This window comes from Phascolarctos cinereus, unplaced genomic scaffold (assembly GCF_003287225.1).
Source record: "Phascolarctos cinereus isolate Bilbo 61053 unplaced genomic scaffold, phaCin_HiC Scaffold_4;HRSCAF=312, whole genome shotgun sequence".
In the NCBI taxonomy this organism is placed as follows: domain Eukaryota; kingdom Metazoa; phylum Chordata; class Mammalia; order Diprotodontia; family Phascolarctidae; genus Phascolarctos; species Phascolarctos cinereus.
In genome coordinates, this window is record NW_027555847.1 from 280,756,380 (window position 1) to 280,779,450 (window position 23,071).

At 35.3% G+C, this 23,071-nt stretch overlaps 1 protein-coding gene across 1 annotated transcript in view; it reads right to left on the minus strand.

The window, feature by feature from the left end:
- The window catches only part of TMEM232 (transmembrane protein 232), a 176,110-nt gene that overhangs the window by 66,176 nt on the left and 86,863 nt on the right, over positions 1-23,071 (minus strand). The window contains exon 11 of the mRNA XM_020968819.2: positions 14,654-14,892. Within this exon, the coding sequence (XP_020824478.1) occupies positions 14,654-14,892 (239 nt within the window). The remainder of the gene's footprint in view (positions 1-14,653; positions 14,893-23,071) is intronic.

Sequence of the window (23,071 nt, forward strand, 5' to 3'; positions counted from 1 at the left end):
GACTAAGAAGGAGATATACCCAGATATACCCAGATGGCAGAGAGGAACATTTGTGGTCTCAGGCCCCACCTGTGTACTGAAGTAGAAACATGTGAAAAATAGTTTCATGGCTTTGACCCCAGGAGCAGAACAGGGGCTCAGTTCTAGCCTCTAGGCCAGGTTAAAACCTGCCGTGGAATAACCAGGCAGCAATTCCAGACCAAAGAGAAGCCTGAAGTTAAATTGCTCTGAAGCTGCAGAGCCGTGATAACAGCTGAGTATAGGAGCAGTCTACTGGGAACATCCTAGCGAGGACAAGCCAACAGGCATCTTGCTCAGACACTAATCTGGGTCTGCAACTTGCAGATCTCAGAGTAGAAAGGCAGAGAACAGTGAACATTAACCACAAGTCATATCACCTTGAGAGCACTAAAGCTTGCAGGTCCCCTACCTGAGCTGTCCTACAGATCCTGAAATAACACAACATCTAATAACCCAAGAGAGCAGTAGAAGGACCCAAGAGTTAAGATTAGCTCAAACATACATCAATCCCAGAAGTAGTCAGAGCTCAGTTCTAACATGAAATCCAAAGTCAAGAGGCAGGTGAGAAGATTGAGAAAAAAAAAATCCTGTCATAAAAAGCTGCTATGTTGACAATGATTCTTAATACACCCCCTGAAGAAGAAAATGGCTAAAATATAAAGAAACAAAGTGTTGAAGAAAAGTGCAATTTGGATACAAATTCAAACAGAATTACTGGAAAAGTTAAAACAAGAGTTTTAAAACAAATGAGAGTGGTAAAGGTAAAAACAGGAAGAGAAATGAGAGCTATGGAAGAAAGATGTGAAAATTAGAATTGATCAAATAGAAACAAAGGCTCCAGGAAAACTCAAGAAATATTAAAAGAGTCAAAGGATTGAAAAAAAAATAAAAGAAAATGTAAGGTCCCATAGCAAAAATAAATGACCTGAGAAACAATTTGAGGAAATAATTCAAAAATCACTTGACAATAACAAACAAACGAGAAAAGAGGCCTAGACACATTTCAAATCAAAAAAGAAAACTGGCCAGATCTCTTAAAACCAAAGGGTAAAATAGAAATTGAAAAAGCCGACCAGTCACCTCCTGAATGAATGTCTAAAATTAAAACTCCCAGGAATATCACAAACAACTTCCAGAGTTCCTAGATCAAAGAAAAAATATTGCAGAAGTCCAGAAAAACGTCAAGTACCACAGGGCTACACTCAGGATCATACAAAATTTAGAAGTTGCTATAATAAAATTCTGGGCCTGGAGTAAAGAAGACCTGAGTTCAAATCTGGCCTCAGACACTTACTACATGTATGATCTTGGGCAATTCACTTAATCTCTGCTTGCTTTAGTTTCCTCAACAACAAAATGGAGATAGTAACAGTGACTACCCCACAGGGTTGTTGTGAGAATTAAATGAGATAATATTTGTAATGCACTTAGTACGTTGCCTGGCATATAGCAGACACTATGTAAATGCTTATGCCTTCTATCCCTTCCCTAAAGTAACAGAAAGCCTGAAATACAATATTATAGAAAGTAAAAAAAATGTAGGGAAAATGGACCTCTAATGAAATAAAGGACTTACAAAAATTCCTAACTAAAAAAAACAGAACTGAGTAGAAAATCTGACATAAAACATAGTCAAGAGAAGTATAGAAGGACAGACATGAGAAAGCAATGATAAGGGACTAAACAAGGATAAACTATTTACATTCTTAAATGGATATGATATATGTATCTCCTCAGAGTGCTAGCATCATCAAGAGTCATAGAGGGAATCCAATTACACATAGGGTCTGGGAATGATTCTGTTATGTTTCAATGGTCTCTAAAGAAGAATGGAAAGGGAGGGGGAAAGAAATACACAAAGAGAGGGAAGGGAGAGAAAAAAGGAGAAAATTATTTCACATTATCAGAGTATGGAAGTAAAAGTTGTTGCAACCAAAAAGAGGGAGTGGGGCAAAACTTGATCTTTTCATCAGAACGGGAGAATAATAAGGAATAATAATCTGAGACAAAGCAACAGCAAAAATAAATAAAACAGACCTAATTAAAAGAGATAAAGAGGAAAACTATATTTTGCTGATAGGTGCCATATAGAATTAATTCAAATAAACACTAAATATATGTGTACTAAATAGCATAGCATCTAAATAAGTTAAGTGAGTTACAAGAAAAAACAGAAAGTAAAACTATGATAATGGAGGAAACTCAATTAATCGTCTCTCTGATTTAGATAAATCTAAACCCCAAAAAATGAATAGGAAAAAATACTAGGATGTGAATAGAATTTTAAAATAATTAGATATGATAGATTTCTGATACCTACCTCTACAGATATTGACCATATGTTAATGCACAAAACTTCAGAAGAAAATGTAGAAAAGCAGAAATATTAACAGCATATTTTAGTGATCATAATTCAATAAAAATTACATTCAATTAGAGGCCTTTGAACTTAATCCTAAACAATAGGTCGATCAAAAAAAACATGGAAACTATCAATAATTTCATTAAAAATAAGAACAACAACACAACATGCAAGGATTTGAGGATTCAGCCAAAACAGTATTTTTGGGCAAAACTGATATCTCTAAGCACTTTTATCAATAAATGAGAAATAACTGATCACCAAATTGGGCATGCAAAGAAAACATTAAAAAACCACAAATTAAAAACGCTTAATTAAAGCATCAAAATAGAAATCTTGACAATCAAAGAAGAGATGAAGAAAACTGAATTTTAAAACCTTGAATTAATAAACAAAACTAACAACTTTTTAAAAATTAAAAATAATAAAATAGGTGAAGCATTTAGCTAAATTGATTTTTTTCAAAAAGAAGAAAAGTAAATTGCCAGCATCAAAAATGAAAAAGTTCATAATTAATGAACAAGAAATAAAAGAAACTATAGGAACTATTGTGCCCAATTCTATACCAAATAAATCTGACAATCTGGAAGAAATGGATGAATATTTACAAAAATATAAAATGCACAAATTTATTATGGGAAATAGAATACTTAAATAAGTTTATCTTTGAAAAAAATTGAACAAGCCATAAATGAGCTCCAAAAGAAAAAAAATACTCAAGATCAGTTTGCAAGTACATTTTATCAAACTTTTAAAGGAAAATTACTTCCTATACCACAAGAATTGTTTAAAAAAAAAGGAAACCATGGTGACCAACCCAATTCCTGCTATGACACAAATATGGTTGAGATAATTTAAACAAGAAAGTAAAAATGAAGAAAACATAGACAAATATCTCTAATGAATATTAATGCAAATTTTTAAAGTAGAACATTATCAAAGAGACTAAAGCAACATATAATGTAAAGTATAAACTATTACCATGCTGGATTTATACCAGAAAGGTAGATTTGTTCAACGTTATGAAAACTATAAACATACTTGACCATGTTAATAACAGAAATAACAAAAATAATTTAATTATGTCAAGAAATGCTGAAAAAAAACTTTTGGTAAGATAAAATACACATTCCTGTTTTTAAAAAAAACACTACAAAGTATATGAATAAGCAGACTTTTCCTTAATGTGATAGGAAGTATACATCTAAAGTTAATAACCAGTATTATCTGTAATGGAAATAAACATTCTAATAAGATCAGGGATATATAGCAAGGACATCTCTTATCATTGTTACTATTAAATATAGTCCTGAAAATGTTAACAGTAGGAATAAGAAAAGAAAGGGGAATTGAGGAAATAAGCAAAGGCAAAGAAGAAACAGCTACCACTTTTGCAGGTGATATAATAGTTTGCTTAGAGAACCCTGGAAAGTCAACTAAAAAGCTAACTGGAATAATTAACAAATTTCCAAAGTTGCAGGATATATAATAAACCCACACAAATCAACAGCTTTTCTGTATGTTACCAACAAAATCTGTCAGAAAATGATAGAGAAATTTCATTTAAAATAACTACAGACAGTTTAAAACACTTGGGAGTCCACCCACTAAACACACACACACAAGAACTATGTGAATGCCATTACAATACACTTTTTACACAAATAAAGACTAATCTAAATAATTATTGAAATGACAATTTCTCATAGAGAAACAAGTCCAATATAGTAAAAATGATAATCTAATCTAAATTAATTTGCTTATTCAGAGCCTTGTCAGTCAAATAATCAAAGAATTACTTTATACTACTAGAAAAATAACAAAATTCATCAATACTAGATTTCAAACTAGAATACAAAGCTGTAATCTTTTAAACATTTTGCTATAGGGTAGGATATAGAGAAGCTGATTAGTGGGACAGATTATATACACAACATACAGAAGCAATATGGGCAAGTAGGTGGTACAGTGTATAGAATGTCAGGCCTAGAGTAAAAAAAACTCATCTTTGTGAGTTCAAATCTGGCCTCTGACACTGACTAGCTGTGTGACCCCAGGCAAATCACTTAATTATGTTTGCCTCAATTCCTCAACTGTTAAATAAGCTGGAGAAGGAAATGGCAAACCACTCCAACATCTTTGCCAAGAAAATCCCAAATGAGGTCACAAAGAGTCAGACATCACTAAAAAATGACTGCAAAGCACAATAGCTTAATATCTGATAAACTCAAAGATCCCAATTATTTGGAAGAACTCATTAATCAACAAAAATTGTTGGGAAAACAGGCAATCAGTCTGGCAGAAATTTCATAATAAGGAACATTTCACACCATTTAAGAAGACAAGCTTCATAAGGGCACATGATTTAGATATAAACAAATCAGAGGACCATGAAAGAAATAATGTATCAGATCTATGGCTTCAGAAAAAAATACAAGACCAAATAAGAGACAGCGGTTCATAGGAGGTAAAATAGACAATTCTGATTATACAAAATTTAAAACTTTATGCTCAAGAAAAACCAATACAGCTAAAATTAGAAGAGAAGCAGGAAACTGAGGAAAATCTTTGCAGCAAGTTTCTCTGATAAAGGTCTAATTTCTAAAATATATAGGGATAAGTCACAAATTTTTCAGAATAAGAGCCATTCCCCAATTGATGATAAAAATATATGAAAAGGAGTTTTCAGAGGTAAAAATAAAAGCTATAAACAGTCATATGAAAAAATGTGCTAAATTACTAATAATTATAGAAATACAAGTTAAAACAACTCTGAGATACCAATGCACACTCATCAGATTGGCAAAGTTGAGAAAAACAGGAAAATTATAGACACCAGAGGGCTGTAGTAAAAGTTAAATTAATGCACAGTTGGTAGAACTATGAGTTGGTGGTCCATTGATTCTGGGAGGTGATTTGCAACCATTCCCCAACAGTTACTATATTGTGCATACATTTTGACCCAACAATACCACTACTGGTTTCATACCCAAAAAAATATAAAAAGAGGAAAAAGACCCATGTGTACAAAAAATATAACAGCTTTTCTCTGGGTGGGAAAGAATTGGAAACTGAGATAGTGGCCCCTCAATTGAGGAATGGATGAAAAATTTATAGCATACAAAAGTGATGGAATACTATCATGATATAGGAGGGGATAGTTTCAGAAAAACCTGGGAAACTCATATGAACTGATGCAGTGAAATGAGAACAAGAACAATTTAAACAATATTAACAATATTGTAAAGAAAAACAACTATGAAAGAGTTAGGAACTCTGATCAACATAATTACCAACTACAATTCCAGAGGACTGAAGAAACATGTTACCCACCTTTAGAAACAAAGGTGATAGACTCAGGACAGAGTAAGGAATCTTTTTTTTTTAATGACTAATGTAGGAATTTGTTTTGTTTGATTATATATATTTATAATGGTTTTGTCTTTCTTTTTCAATGGGGCCAGGAGACATTGGCGAGGAAGGTAGGGGGAAATAAAATTGAATTTTAAAGCTTTTAAAAATACACAAAATTATCTATAGATTGGGTACAGCACCTCTCATATTTTCAGCTCTCTTTTATGGGCTAAATTCTCCAACTAGAAGGTAAACAGTTTGAAGGCAAAGGCTAATATCTTGCTTATTATTTGTATCCCCAGCACTAAGCCTACTCCATTGTAAATGTCTAATAAATGCCCTGTCTATCTATCTAACCACCTACTTTAAACAAGGTATCTTCCCATTATAAATGCCTCAAGCCTCCAAGACTCTTATGCTACAGGGATGATTCTGAAATCCAAATGGGAGCACCTGTACCACTCCTGATGATATCAGCTTCTTGATAAAAATTCCCACAAGCTTTCTAAGGAATATTAGCTGAAAGGAAGGAAGCTTTTCTCAGGCTTGAAGTTTTTCTTATTCACATCCTCTCCCCATTATTTCAGGCTGAGGCTTTTGTGGATCCATCTTCCCATATACCACTCTAAGGCCAGGGTTCTGTTATAACAGCAGGAAACCATTTTAACTCTGAGTCAGAATTGGAGATTAAGCCTACCATCCCCATGGCTTAGAAAAGCTCATCCTCACCGTAGACATATGAGATGAAAATAAAGCTGTAAACTGGATAGCATGTAAGCATCTTAAGTTCAGGAAACATTTCACTTTTGTCTTTATATTCCCTGATACATAGTTCGATTTCTTGCACACAGAAGCCACTTAAAATGTGTGTTGGTTGACTGATTAAGGAAACGTCACCTTTGAGTTTCTAGCTCATTTTTGTAACCAAACCTAAACATCTGATATTTGTATCACTATCAACTTGAAATGAGTTTTGGAGCCAGTGAAGCTCCTGAGAAATCAGTGCTTATAAATTACTAATGAGCAAAGAAAAGGACAGGAGCTCATAGCTTCCAATGATCATTAGAGCTTTCCATCAGTCTCTCCCTACCGTATAATTTTTTAGCCTATTCTAACTCTCAGCCAGCTGTTTAATTAGTTTTGAAAATCAAGCTGATCAAAATAATAAAGATAGAGAAGCACTGAGAGAATTGAAGTCTTGATGAGGACAGGAGGAAGTGGGTTATAAAGAAGGACTGAGACTTTGGAGTATGAGACACTTAAGAGAAGGCAAGATGATGATGATGATGATGATGATAGCTAGCTTTTATAGTGCCTACTCGGTGTCAGGCACTATACCAAACACTTTACAAATATCTCATTTGATCCTCAAAACAACCTAGGGAGGTAGATGCTATTATTATCCCCATTTTACAGTTGAGGAAGCTGAGGCAAAGACACATATCTAGTAAGTATCTGAGGCTAATTCTCAACTTCCTGATTCTAAGAATCAGTAGTCTAGCCACGGTGCACCTAGCTGCCACAAGACTGGTTGTAGAACCACAGATGAAAATCTTTGGTAGCAAAGAGTGAATCTCAGGGCATTAGGATTCTAGAACCTGAGAGAAGACAGAATAAGGTAGGAGATGAGCAAATAAAGAAAGGTTTAGAAAAAAAAGCAAAACAATAAACTTCAAAATTCTGTTTTCTTCCAATGCTCGTCTTCATTTTTACCTCCCAGTCAACTCTCCTCTGTTCTCAGACTTTGGCACTGTTCTTTGAAAAGAAGGGAAGGCTAATGACATGATTTAAGGGAAAACTCCCCAAACCCAAAATACTTCCCCTACACTGACTGAAATCCAACCACTTATAGATGCTGGATTATTGAGCAAACAGTTCTGAGAGGGATTGAAGAATGCAACATCCGTTCTAACTACTTGTTCCATCTGCATGAAATTCTAAGCATTATTTTGATTAATAAAATCCTCCAAGAAAAACCTCTTAACACAAAAAACACACTCAAAGATATAGTTTCATATTTAAGTCATTCCTGCATTCACATGTGGACAACGTGTTGAATCTAAACTTTTGTGCATGCAAGAAGCTAGCTTAGAAAGCTTGTCTGCAGAAAACCTCAGAAACCAAAGTGCTGTTCTAAAATGACATCTTCAAAATGTGTTGGTCCAAAATTCTTGGCCCAGAAGGAAAACTAAAAATATCACTGACAAGGAGGACAGACAAATTCTATACTATATTTAAGTAACATAGTTACATCACACACCAAATTTTATAAATCGTTATTTTATGTGACCAATAAATCACCATGATGTTTCTTTTTCACAAACTGATTCTTTTTTAAAAAGGTAATTTAGCTCAGAAGTTCTTAATCTTTTTTGCATCATGGATCCCTTTGGAAGTCTGATGAAACTTATGGACCCCTTCTCTGAATAATGTTTTAAATAAATAAAATACACAGAATTACAAAAAAATCACCTAAAGTGCAATGCAGTTGTCAAAAAACTAAAGAAACAAGTTCAAATACTATGGGAAAGTTCCTCAATTTAGAAAGACGAAAATGTAGATCAAAAAGCCCAAAACAACCTACTTTGTGCTAAATACTATCCACATCATATCCAAGGTAAACTTTCTGATATCAGAGCACATTGTACAAATAATAAAATTACATATGAGAAAACAATACCCATCAAGTGGGGAGTAGGGATAGGAGTTGGCAAACATTCACTGTCATCAGGGAAGTTCCTTTCTTTCTTTTTTAAGTTTTCAGATTCCAGAATTAAATAAATATGCCTTAGGACTTCCAGACAGCAAGTACAATATGTTTTAGCCAGCTAATTTTTAAGCATGACTTCTTTCTTTATCTTCTGATAAATGGTGTGCTCTTAGCTTTCTTTTAAATTGATGGGGGGGTTTTTTAATGTGGGAATGAATTTAGAACAAGTGATAAGACATTATCAGTGGAAGCTTCTAAAGAGTAAAAAAAGGATCAAAGGCCCATCCACACCCTTGGACACAGAAAATCCACTATCAAGCATAAAGCCCAGGTAGGTTACTGACAAAATACTTAGAGTAGGGTTGGTTTGTTTGTTTGTTTTTGTAGCAAAGAACTGGAAACAAAATGTGGTTCATGAATGTGCTGTTCCACAAGAACTGATTAAGAATGATGAATACAGAGTAGCAGTGAAAAACTTACAGAAACTGAAGCAAGGTGAAGTATGCCAGGACAGGAAAAATAAGATACACAATAACTTTAACAATGTAAATGGGAAAACAGAAGCAGCAACAATAGCCACAAAAGAAAAGTGTATGTTGTAAAAGTATAAATAAGCTTGCCCCAAAACAACAGATATGAGAAGATACTTTCCCAGATCCTGTCTTCTACAAGATGCCTTTTCTAAACCCTCTTAATTCCGGTGCCTTTCATCTCTCAATTATTTCCTTTCTCCTGAATACAGACTGTTTGCACATTTTTATTCATTTTCTCCTACATTATAGAATGTGAGTTCCTTGAGGGCAGGGACCATCTTTTGCTTCTTTTTATATCCTTAGCACTTATTATAGCGTCTGTCACATAGTAATTACTTACTAAATTTTTACTGACTGATTATTATTATGTATTGTTCTGGGGTGCCAAAATATTGTGGTGGATAATTAGTAATAATGGAGAAAACAATCCAAGCTATACCATTTAGTAGCAAAACAGGGATAATAAATGGGTCAATAGACTCTCCAGTTAGTCCAAAGGTCTGAATCCAGTGAGACAGATTTTTATGTATTAAAAATAATCAAATAAGACCAATTAATCAAAAGAAAACAATTAACAGCATACAAGCCAGGATACAGAATTAGTTAATCTGATTTCTAATTTGAGGAAAAATTAGAGGTTTTCCAAGTTCAGGAAACAGCGAGTTTCAGGTAAGTTGTGAGAGGGCAAGGTGGGTTTTAGCATCTTATTTTCCCTTGAATTGAGAGATGCTGATTAACTGTATCCACCTGCATTTTTTAAACAATAGATGGCTTATACCATCTAATCTCCCATGGATGATTTACAAAAACTTTTTTAAAAAAGATGGAGGCTAATACATGTGGCAGCACAATACAGAGTCAGTGTTCATGCAATAGAATCTAATTCCCATGCTAAACCAACTCCATTTTGTAACTGGTTGTCACTCCATTCTGTCAATATAAGAACATTGATAAGGTGAAGGCCATCCAAAGGAGAGCAATCAGGGTATGAAGGAGCCTGAAGCCAATGCCAAACGAGGATTGGTTTGAAGAACTATGCATTTTTAAGCCTGAAGAAGAGAAGAGTTGGAGCAGATAGGTGGCACAGTAGATAGAGTGCCAGCCCTAGAGTCAGGACCACCTGAGTTCCAATCCGACCTCAGACACATAACACTTACTAGATGTGTGACTCTGGGCAAGTCACTTAACCCCAATTGCCTCACCAAAAAAGAGAGAGAGAGAGAGAGAGAGAGAGAGAGAGGAGAGAGAGAGAGAGAGAGACAGACAGACAGACAGACAACGAGAACAGTAATGGGGTTCTAAGTTTGACTACTACCAAACTAAGAAGAGTTTGGCTTGTTTGACCCTACAAGAACTTGGAGTAATTGGTAAAAGTAACAAAAACAAATTTGAGCATGATGTCCAGAAAAACTGCCTAGTAGCTAGCCAAAAGTGGAATGGTAAGCCTTGAAAGATGATAGTTCCCCGTTCCCAGAAGGTCTTTGAACAAAATACGTGTGATCCCTTATCAAATATGTTATGGTAGGCATTCCCGTCTAGTACGAGTTTGACTAGATGGACTCTTAGGCCCTTTCGTATACTTCTGAGGGACCTTCTATCTCTAAATTCTAAGAACTTCCTAAAAAAACCTAATCCAAAGGCTTTTTTCTTAGTCTTCATCTTCCTTCACCTAGCTAAAATATTTGACATTGTTGACTTCATTAATACTTACTCTTCTGGCTTCCATAACATTATATATTTCTTTTCTGTCCCTTCACTTGTTCTTCTTTCTGACTCCTTAAATTAGTATTTCCCAAAATTCTGTCTTCAACTACTTTTTCCTGATTTGATTTTTACACAGAATTTTGGATCTGGAAACTGACAACTATAATACTTGTTTGAAGGTCATTTGAGGTTATACAGTTTGTCCCAAAATCTTAGTGCAGTTTTAAGTCTTAATAACTTCTAGAGTATAAAAACTAAAAACTTAAAATGACAAAAATTGAAAAGTTAATTACTGATATTTTAAAATTTTGTTTCTTATTGAAATTCAACATAATCATCATTTTTTCTGCACATCTCTCTAGTTAATTTTCAAACTTTGCAAAATCTCATCAGCTAAAAGGATTGCATTTGTAATATTAACCTTAAGATCTTCCAAGAATGAGGTGTTAGTACATACATGACAGTTTTTACATGACCTCAATCCCAAGAAAAATTATAATGAAGGTAGATTAAGTGACTGAGTTGGCCAAGCAAAAGGACCTTCACTATTGATTCAACAGTCTGAGAAAGTGTCATCCAGAAACTGTCCCACATGCAATGTATAATAGAGGGTGCCCCCATAATGATAAATTAAAATTTTATTATTCAAAATTCACAAAACCAAGAAATATAAAATAAAAATAAAATTTCAAATGATTATTTATGTTTGTAGCATTTATACTTCTGAAAATATTAAAGCTTAAAACTACACTAAAACTATTGGAGCACCCTGCCTATATATGTTTTTTACAACTCATTTTCTATTTTTTATCTGCATTTTCCCCTATTAATGAATTTATTTATCCTACTACTTCAATTAATACCTCTATGTTGATAAATACAGTCTACATATTCAACCATGTCTTTCTTCTGAGTTTAAAACCATCATTCTCAACTATCTCTTGAATATCTCCATATGGATTATAGTTAATAAGCATTTCCTAAGTGCCCACTATGTGTCGGATGCCTAAGCCCCACCCCTCTACATAGTGGCAGCCCCAGAACCTTGCAAGGATGAAATCCTGGTTGGGTTCAATATCTAAAATGCCTCATCTGGTCAATCCTGAGGTTGAAAATTGAATCCATCCAGGTAATTGTGCCACTAGAGAACCTTTTTTACTGGATAAGCCCTACCTCATGAGAGGCTTGGCTACACAGAGGCCTTGAACTTTGTTCCTATATGTGTTCTTGGATTCTATCTGTTGAAAGCCCTGTGGAACTGGGTTAACCATTGGCAATTCTTATATACAGCAGTAGTGTGGTTTTCACATAAGGTGATCAAAGGTTCAGGTGGCAGATGGTAGTTAAAATATGTTATTATGTATGGCCCTTTGATGTTTCTTGAACTAGATGTTTTTCTGATGTCTCCTAAACATTACCTTACTATTTGCAATCTATCTCCTAACTTTGGCTTGTGACACAGTTTTAATTTGCTGTAAAAACTTAATAGTTGACTTGCTAAAACACCCTATGCCTTGGCATGCTCTTACTATCTACTACAATAGGTTACCGTCTCTGGCAAAGAGCCAACATTATCAAGGTGGCCCCCAAGCTAGATACTGGGTGGTCCTTCACACTCTGCATCTGGAGATAAGGCTTAGGGCTCAGATGTTCAGAGGGAAATTACCCATCGACATCAAGAAGAAATGCCCTCCTGTTCACCATAAAATGAGAAAGAATGGATCATCCCCATCCAGATAGAGGAAGGTTCTAGAAAGGGTAATGCTCTAGAAAGGAAATACCCCTATGTAAACCCCACTGAAACCCCAAGGCAGCAGAACAATCACTGACAGTGCCAGTACTGCTTTGTTGTTTCCCACTCTCAGTCGATTGGAGTATTAGATCAGAATACTCAGTACTTGTGGTTAGGCTATGCCAATTTATTTAAAAAAAAACACTATTACTAAAGTTAAGTTACACTTTTAATGCCAATCAAATCATCAAGGGGATATTTTACAGAGCTTGATGAAATAATTTTTAAAAATTTGAAAAAAAACCCCAAAAGATCCAGATTAATAAGGGAAATGACAACAACAACAACAACAACAACAACAACAACAACAACAACAAAAACACCTAGGGATGAAGCGGTAATAGCACTTCCCGACTTCTATCTATATTATAGCAGCAGTTGTCAAAACCATCTGGTAACAGTTAAAGAATAGAGACATGGCTCAACAGAACAGACTACATCAAGACTCAGAAACAAAGGAACTCAATAACCCCATGTTTGATAAATTGGGAAAGAATTCCCTTTATGATAAAAACTGCTAGGTAAACTAAAAAGCAGTCTGGCAGAAATTTGATTGAGACTAATACTTTTCACCATATTCCATTATACATTTTAAATGGACGTGTGACCTTATTTTCATAGCTCATACTATAAGATGAATGAGAAGAACAGCAGATCATATACCTCTCATAGCTATGAGTAGGAGATGTATTCTTAACCAATCAAGGAACGGAGGTAATTACAAAAGATAGAACAGACAACCTTGTGTGTTCAAATTGCATTTTGTTCTGATCCTCCTTACCACTACCACCCCTTTCTTAATCAGTATAGTAAGTTTATAAGTAGTCAGTATAAAGGAGCAATATCAGGAAATAAGATTGCAAAGGCGAACCTGGAAGTCATATACAAACTATCCCAGAGATGAAAGGAGCATAATCTACAAATTTATCATTTATTAACCAAAATTCACATCCTGTTAATGTATGCCAAATCAGTACTGCAGGGTTCTGGTCCTAGGATATGTAAATTCCAGACAAATTCCAGACCCTCACAGTTCCAGACCAGCAGAACATCAAAAAGGTGCTGATAACCTTGAGATAAAGTGGATATGTTAACTTTGAAGTTTGAGATGATTTTGGATATGTTAATGAACTAACCCCATGGTGGCAGAGATAAAAATTAGTCTGTTCCCCTCAAAACCTTACAAAAATGAGACCTCAAATTCCTCCTCCCTGATAGTAAACGCATAGAATTCATTTCCCAAAAAGTTATTCATGCTGACAATGGAAGAAGATTTTTATAAATTCATGGGTGATTTACATAGAATAGGTAATGGAAGATAAGATTATTTTGAATTTGTCTCTAGCCTTTTGAGACTAACATACTATAGTGTAACTATCATATTCTTCCATAATATTCCATGATAACATTGTAAATAGCCAGGGCTTGGTTTGAGTGATTCTGTGGCTATTGCTATGTTTTTAAATAAAAATTATGTGATACAATAATTATAATGTAATACAAATAATAGTAAATAATATCTAATTAAATTAATCAATGAAATTGAAATGAAAATTTAAATAGTTTAAAATACTTATTGGCCAGATTGGCACCTATTATGAATAAAAACTATGAAACTATGAAAAATGACAGAGGACATTGTCACTTGTGAGATATTTCTCCTTAATTTCTACCTTCAGTAGTAATAGCATCTATAAAGTTCTCTCAGGAGATTTTACGATACTAAATCTAAAGAGGTTACTTATCCATTTACAAATCATACCAATGATCACATTTCTAACAATGCCAATGCCACATATTAGAGTGTTCTTCCATCTTTCTACTTGACATAAAGTCTAGATTTGGCAAGATATTCTACTACACAAAAAAGGTAACAGGTAAATGCTAGAAAAAAAAGAAATGACTTTTGTATTTAAATTAAAGGTGATTGTAAAAAATTAAAAACAATTTGCAATAGGATAACTTTTCCTATATCTTTGAAAATAATGAATTTGAAAATAAAAAAAGGAAACCATATGAAACTAATAGCAAAACTATGTGGAAAAAAAACAGCACTATTATTAAAAAAATAGAAACTATGCATTTACTAGAGAATGGTTATATTTTGTTCAAGCACCTTTAAAATACAGCACATAAAATGACCAGAACTATGCAAGTTAAATGAGGCTTTACTATACCTGAAAAAGATGCGTATAACTTTCTTTTCCATCTGGTATTGTTTTGGTGTTTGATACTTCATCTGATTTTGCTCCTTTCCATATCTCTTTAGAAGAAGACTACGTGGGCCAACAGGTGGTAAAAACAGTTTGGAAAGTGCCTGGGCAAGTCTAGATCCTATATACTGGAAGAAAGTTTGGTTCCTTTCAGCTTTTACATTTGAACAAATGAAAGGATTTATGGTGTCATTTAGTTCAGCCTATTGAAAAAAAAAGAGGAAAAATGAGATAGACATCAGTGAAATTATTTGAACCAATGTAACAATCACATAAATTATCAAGAACTATAATCCAGAGAGAAAAGAAGAGAGAGAGAGTTTTGAAGTATGGGATATGTGTTAATGGAAGTAGCACAATGGAGTGGACAGAGAGCTGAATTGAGACCAGAGAACTTGTCTTAGCCTTTTATTAATTATGACCTTGAGCAAATCACTTAATCTCTTGGACCTCAGCTTCTTCAACTATTAAATGAGGACTTTTAATTAGATCTTTAAAGTCCCTTTCAACTTTAAAATCAGGTGATCTTTGCTACTTATAAGTTTTATATATACATATATATGTATATATATATATAATTTACATATAATACTTATATAAATATGAACATTTTTAAATTTTTAATTTTTTATTAATTTTAAGAAAAGCTTTATTGCTATGCTTTTTAGTGTTTTTTTAATTTTATTTTTAGTTTTCAACATTCACTTCCATAATATTTTGAGTTCCAAATTTTGTCCCCATCTCATCCCCCTACCCACCCCAAAATGGCATGCATTCTGAATACCCCTTCCCCTAATCTGCCCTCCCTTTTATCTCTGCCTTCCCCTTCCACTTTAATTTTCCTGTAGGGCAGGACAGATTTCTATACCCCATTGCCTGTTATTTCCCAGTTGAATGTGAAAAAAATTTTTTTTATTAACATTTGTTTTTAAAACTTTGGGTTCCAAATTTTCTCCCTTTCTTCCTCCCCACCTACCCTCATTGAGAAGGCAAGCAATTCAATCAGGTTATGCATGTGTAATCATGCAAAACACTTCCATAGCAGTCATGCTGTGGAAAACTAACTATATTTCCCTTCATTCTATCCTGCTCCCTATTTATTCTATTCTCTCTTTTGACCCTGTCCCTCCTCAGAAGTGCTTGCTTCTGATTACCCCTTCCCCCAATCTGCCCTCCTCTCTATCATCCCCCTGCTCTCTTATCCCCTTCCCCCCTCATTTTCCTGTAGGGTAAGACAGATTTCCATACCCAATTGAGTATGTATGTTATTCCCTCCTTAAGCCAAATCCTATAAGAATAAGATTCACTCATTCCTTACCTTCATCCCCCCCTCTCCTCCACTGTAAAAGCCCTTTTTTGTCTGTTTTACATGAGATAATTTACCCCATTCTACCTCTCCCTTTCTCCTTCTCCCAGTATAATCCTCTCTCACCCCTTAATTTTATTCTCCAGATATCACTCATTCAACTTCAACTCATTCTGTGCCATCTATCTATCTATCTATCTATCTATCTATCTATCTATCTATCTATCTATCTATATCATACACATATTTTTTCCCTCCAACTACCCTATGACTGACAACAGTCTCATGAGTTACAAATATCATCTTTCCATGCAGGAATGTAAACAGCTCAACCTTAATAAGTCCCTTATGATTTCTCTTTCCTGTTTACCTCTTCATGTTTCACTTGAGTCTTGTATTTGAAAGTCAAATTTTCTTTTCAGCTCTGGTCTTTTCATCAAGAATGCTTGAAAGTCCTCTGTTTCACTGAATGACCATTTTTCCCCCTGAAGGATTATGCTCAGTTTTGCTGGGTAGGTGATTCTTGGTTGTAATCCTATCTCCTTTGCCCTCCAGAATACCATATTCCAAGCCCTGCAGTCCTTTAATGTAGAAGCTGCTAAATCCTGTGTTATCCTGATTGTGTTTCCACAATACTTGAATTGTTTCTTTCTGGCTGCTTGCAATATTTTCTCCTTGACCTGGGAACTCTGGAATTTGGCTACAATATTCCTAGGAGTTTTCCTTTGAGGATCTCATTCAGGAGGTGATCAGCAGATTCTTTCAATTTCTATTTTATCCTCTGGTTCTAGAATATCAGGGCAGTTTTCCTTGATAATTTTTTTTTAGGCAATTGGGGTTAAGTGACTTGCCCAGGGTCACACAGCTAGTAAGTGTCAAGTGTTTGGTCTGAGGCCAGATTTGAACTCGGGTCCTCCTGACTTCAGGGCTGGTGATCTATCCACCACACGATAATTTCTTGAAAGATGATGTCTAGACTCTTTTTTTTTATCATAGCTTTCAGATAGTCCAATAATTTTTTTTTTATCATAGCTTTCAGATAGTCCAATAATTTTAAAGTTATCTCTCCTGGATCTATTTTCCAGGCCAGTTGCTTTTCCAATGAGATATTTCACATTGTCTTCTATTTTTTCATTCTTTTGGTTTTGTTTTACAATATCTTGATTTCTCATAAAGTCACTAGGTTCTAGTTGCTCCATTCTAATTTTTAAGGAAGTATTTTCTTCAGTGAGGTTTTGGACATCTTTTCCATTTGCCCAATTCTGCTTTTGAAGGCATTCTTTTCCTCATGGCTTTTTGGACCTCTTTTGCCTTTTGGGTTATGCTATTTTTTAAGGTGTTATTTTCTTCAGTATTTTTTGGGGGGTCTCCTTTAGCAAGCTGTTGACTTGTTTTTCATGATTTTCTTGCATCACTCTCATTTCTCTTCCCAGTTTTTGCTCTATTTCTCTTACTTGCTTCTCAAAATCCTTTTGGAGCTTTTCCATGGCCTGGGACTGATTCATATTTATCTTGGAGGCTTTGAATGTAGGAACTTTGACTTTGTTGTCTTCTTCTGGTTGTATGTTTTGATCTTCTTTGTTACCAAAGAAAGATTCTATGGCCTGACTGTTTTTTTGCACCTTTGTTTGCTCATGATCCCAGCTAATTACTTGAGTTTTAAACACTCTGCAAGGTAGGGGTCTGCTTCCAATGTGGAGAACGTACTGTCCCAAGCTTCGGGGGTTTTGTGCAGCTGTTTTCAGAGACACTTCTAGGGACCTACAAGTTTTCAGTTCTCCCAAGGTGGTATGATTAAAGGCGAGGTGTTTACTCCTTTCCTGGCCTATGCTCTGGTCAATGAGTGACCACAAGCACTCTTTTCCGCCTTGGAACTGTGAGGAGGATTTCCTCTTCATAATCACTACAAGCTCCACTACGCCAGCGCTCCTTCTAGCATCAGGATCACCACCCAGAACTGTGACCCAGATCAAAGCACGGGCAAAGCAAGAGAATCCTGCCTCAGCACCAGCAAAAGATCCCTGCAATTGCCCTGTGATCAGCTACTCGATTCCCCCTCAGTCTGTGGGCCAGAAGCTCTGGAAATAGCTGCTGCCCCAGGGCCAAGCGCAGAGACTGGGGCTGGGACCTAGCTTCTCTCTCACCACAGTCACAGACTTTTCCTACTGACCTTCTAAGTTGTCTTTGGCATTCATGGGTTGAGAAGTCTGGAAACTGCCACAGCTGCCTGTGATTTATTCCTCTGAGGCCTGCTCCAGGTACACTGAGGCCTGTTTTGCCTGTGTGCCCATGCCGAGCTGCATTCCTCTCCCAGCCAGGCATGATAGATCTTTCTAATCACCCATCCAGGTTGTCTTGGGCTGGAAATTTGTTTCACTCTGTCTTTCCATGGGTTCTGCTGCTCTAGAATTTGTTTATAACCATTTTTTTACAGGTATTTGGAGGATTTGGGGGGAGAGCTCAAGTAAGCCAGTGCTTTCACTCCACATATTTATATAAATATATAATTACATATTATGCATAATACATATGTATCTTTTAGTCTTCAATCATGTCATTCTGGCCACCTGTCACATATACACATTATATACTATATAGATATAGATTCATAATATATAGGTGGCCAGGATCACAGGATTGTTGAGTAAAAGCTTGAAGAGACCTTAAAGATTTATACACATAATATACACACAGATACTATATACATAAACGTATGTATATATGCCTTGCATTTATGTTTTCATGTTTTCTTCTACATTGGCAAACACACACAATACACACACACACACCCCTGCACTCACACACACACACACATTCACATACATATGCCTAGATCTGTGACTGCATTGGTATTGGAAGGAACTCTCTTTACTAATGGAAATTAGCAGCTATTCTTCCCTTTATAACCTTACAGAGTTGCCTGCAGACATTTAGAGGTTAAATGACTTATTCAGGGTCACAAGGATAACGTGTCAAAATATATACTCACACTCATGGCTTTCTGACTCCAAATTCAGCTCTTTACTTCTCCATTCTAATGCCTTCCTGTTCTTATATAATAAGTAAGACATTGTGTAATATATACTAAAATATGCTACCAATTAGCATTTTTGTATTTTTATGTTTTTAATCCTAATATATGTATATAAAAGTAAAAAATAATACCACATATCAAATTTGTTGTTGTTGTTACATCTTTTTTTTAGCTATGTCCAACTCTTTGTGACCTCAGTGGGATTTTCTTGGTAAAAATACTGATTTACCATTTCCTTCACCAGGCTTCCCATTTTACAGTTTACAGTTGAAGAATCTGAGGCAAACAGAGGTTAAATGACTTGCCCAGGGTCATATAGCTAGTATGTGTCTGAGGCTGGATTTGAACTCAGGTCCTCCTGACTCTAGGCCCAGCACTCTATCTACTGCACCACCTAGTGTCCCTACATAACAAATCACACACACACACACACATCTTTTGGCATGATATATGATTTGAATAGGCAAAAATCCTGACTTTGTCTTAACAAACACGAATGTTATAACCTTTTTAAAATGCAATGGCCACCAAGGTGCCTTCAAGCTCTAAATCTGCAATTACACTCTTATGACGGCAGATCTATTATGATAAATTAACGCATTGCCATGTATCTCTTTAATTCTTAGTTCTTCAACTCAGAAGATCTGAGTAAATCAGAATTTACAATTAGAAAAGAAACAAAGAATGACACAGAAATGGATGACTTCTGTTTAGGCCCAATCTAAGCTATTCCCAAAGAAGGAAGAAGGAGGAGGAAGAGGAAGAGGAGACAGAGGGAGTGGACGGGGAAAGGGGAGTGGAAGAGAAGGGAGAAGAAGAGTGGAAGGGGGAGGAGGAGGAGAGAAAGAGGAAGAGGAAGAAAATGAAGATCATGTTCACTTGATGGGAGTCTTCTTCTTTCTTTCTTTGGCAGATGTCCGTAACTTATTTTTAAATTATAATGCATATTTTATTGTGTATGACACAATCATCATAACCTGAGTAATTATTTTTAAAATGTCATCTAATGTTCTAATGTATGTTTTTCATGATTATAAAATAATCTACTTACAAATGAATTGCATGCTTCATTCTGCCACCTCAGATTCAAAATGTCAAAGACTGAGTATTAAATATATATTCAGCCTTTTCCCATTCTGTCAGGCTTCATTTTATATTGTCATCAATACTCATCATCCATTCCTGCTAACTACTATCCTGTATCTCTTCTGTCCTTTATAGCAAATCTCCTGGCCATCTACAATAGGTGCCTCTACTTTCTTTCCTCTTCTTTTTCCTTCTTTTTAATCCTCTAATGATCCAGCTCCCAACGTTTCATTCCTCTAAATCCACTCTGTCCAAAGTTATTGACGATGTCTTAGTTGCCAAATCCAAAATCCTTTTCTCAATCCTCATTCTCCTTCATCTCTCTGTAGCCTCTGACACTGCTGATGACTCTTCCACAAAATTTTTTTCTCCTTAGGTTTTCAGGATATCTTTCTCTCTTGGTTTTCCTTTTACCTATCTCACTGCTCCTTCTCAGTCTCCTTTACTGAATCCTCTTCCAAATCAGACCCTTTAACCATGTGTTCCTTAGCATTCTGTCCTGGGCCCTCTTCTCTCCTGTCTGTACTTTACTTTTTTACTTTAACTTTACTTCACTTGGTGATCTCTTCAGTTCCCATGGACACTACCATCTCTGTGCTGTTAATTCTAAAATCTACCTATCTTGCCTCAAATTCTCTGCTGACCTCCAATCTCACAGCTCAAACTGCCTTTCAAACATGTCTAATGAGATGTTCAGTAACATCTGAAACCTGACATGTGCATAACAGAACTAATTCTCTTTCCCCCTAAACCCTCCCCTTCCCACCTTCCCTATTACTGTAGAGAACAATATCACTCTCATAGTCTCTCAGACTCACAATTTAAGAGTCATCTTTGACTCCTCACTATTTCTCCTCCCCATATCCAATCTTCTTGCCAAGGTCTATAGGTTTCACGCCTAAAACATCTCTCACATATGCTCACTTCTATGACACTGCCATCACTCCAATGAAGGTCCTCATCACTTCATGCCCAGATTATTATAATAGCCTGTTGGTGAGTCTCTCTCCACTCCAATTTGTTCTCAATTGAACAACTAAAGTGATTTTCCTAGAGCTCTGTTATCCTCTCTTCCTCAATAAATTCCAGTGGTTTCCTATTGCTTCTAGGAACAAATACAAAATCTGTTTGGCATTCAAAGTCCTTCATAACCTAGCCCTCCAGTTTTCTTACCCCTTACTTCCCAACATGGACTGTTCAGTCCAGTGACACTGGTCTCCTGGCTGTTCCACAGACAAAACATTTCATCTCTTGTCCTTGGGTATTCTCTCCAGCTGTCCCTGATGCCTGCCTGGAACACTCTGCCTCTTTGGCTCCAACTACTGACCTCCTGGCCATACTTATGTCCCACTTAAAATCCTATCTTCTACAGGAAGTCTTCACTAATCCCTCTTAATTTCATCACTTTCCCTCAGTTATCTCCTATTTATCCTGTAAGTGTGTTGCTTTGTAAATGTTTGTTTGTACATTGCCTCCACTATTAGATTGTAAGCTCCCTGAGGGCAGGAACAGCCTTTTGCTTCTTTTATATTCCCAGTGCTTAGCACAGTGTCTGATACAAAAGAAGTGCTTAATAAATATTTATTGATTAAAATAGGAAAATATTCTTTCTTTATGAATATCAACGATACTCTCAGTGATTTTAAGATCTGCTCTCGGAAAATGTGATTATTCATATTACTAAAGTGGTTATCTAATTAAATTGATAAAATAATGTATAGTATAATATACAGATAAGATAATGTAGAATATAATAAGCATTTGAAAAGTAAAAGCTGACAAAATAAAGCAAATAAAAATTGAGAGAAAAATAGCTTAAGTAATAAAGTCAAATAAGATGATTTAGTACTTTCATCTTATTTTATTGTGAGTCATACAGTCAAAGGCTTTAGACAATAAAGCAAAGTAGATGTTTTTCTGGACCTCCTTTGCTTTCTCCATAATCCAGTGAATGTTAGCAATTTGGTCTATAGTTCTTTTGCCTCTTTGAAAACCAGTCTGCTCTTCTGGTAATTCTCAGTTCACATATTGCAGAAGCCTAGTTTACAGAATCTTAATCATAACCTTGTTGATGTGTGAAATAAGCACAACTGCTCAGTAATTTGAACATTCTTTGGCATTGCCCTTCTTTAACACTGGGATGTAAACTGATCTTTTCCAATATAGTTGGAAATAAGTTGCTATAATCCTTTTCTATTTTTTTTCAATCTCTTTAGGGTGTAGACCTAGTATAGTCTTTGGGCATAGTTCCAAATTGTTCTCCAGAATGGCTGGATCAGTTCACAACACTAACAGTTCATTAGTGTACCTATTTTACGTCATCCTTTCCAGCATTTGTCATTTCTGATGGGTGTTGGGTGGTACTTCAGAGTTATTTTAATTTATTTTTCTCTAATTAATAGTGATTTTAGAGCATTTTCTTCATATGACTATAAATAGTCTTTTTCTGAAATATACTTGTTCTTATCCTTTGACCACTTATCAATTGTATAACAGCTCTTACATTTATAAATTGGATTCAGTTCCCTATTTGAGAAAAGAGGCATTTATCAGACAAATTTACAGTAATTTTTTATATTACTTCATTGACTATGGTGTCTTTTATTAAAATCTAGTTTGCCTAATTATCTTTTAATTAGGTCTATTTTTATTTTTACTTTGTCTGAAATCATGATTGCTACCTCTACCTTTTTTGTTTACTTCAGCTGATGCATAATAGATTCTGCTCTATCTCCTTATTTTAACTCCATGTGTGTCTGTTGCAAGTGTCTCTTGTAAATATCATGCAAAATGAGTTGTCTGAGCACTAAGCAGAATTCACTTAAGTGACTTGTCTAGGATTACAGCTACAAATTTCAGAAATAACACTTGACTCCAGGTCTTTCTGACGCCAAGGCTTCTAACCATTATGTCATCCTGCCTTTCTTTATAATACATTGTAGAGGAAAGATGCTAA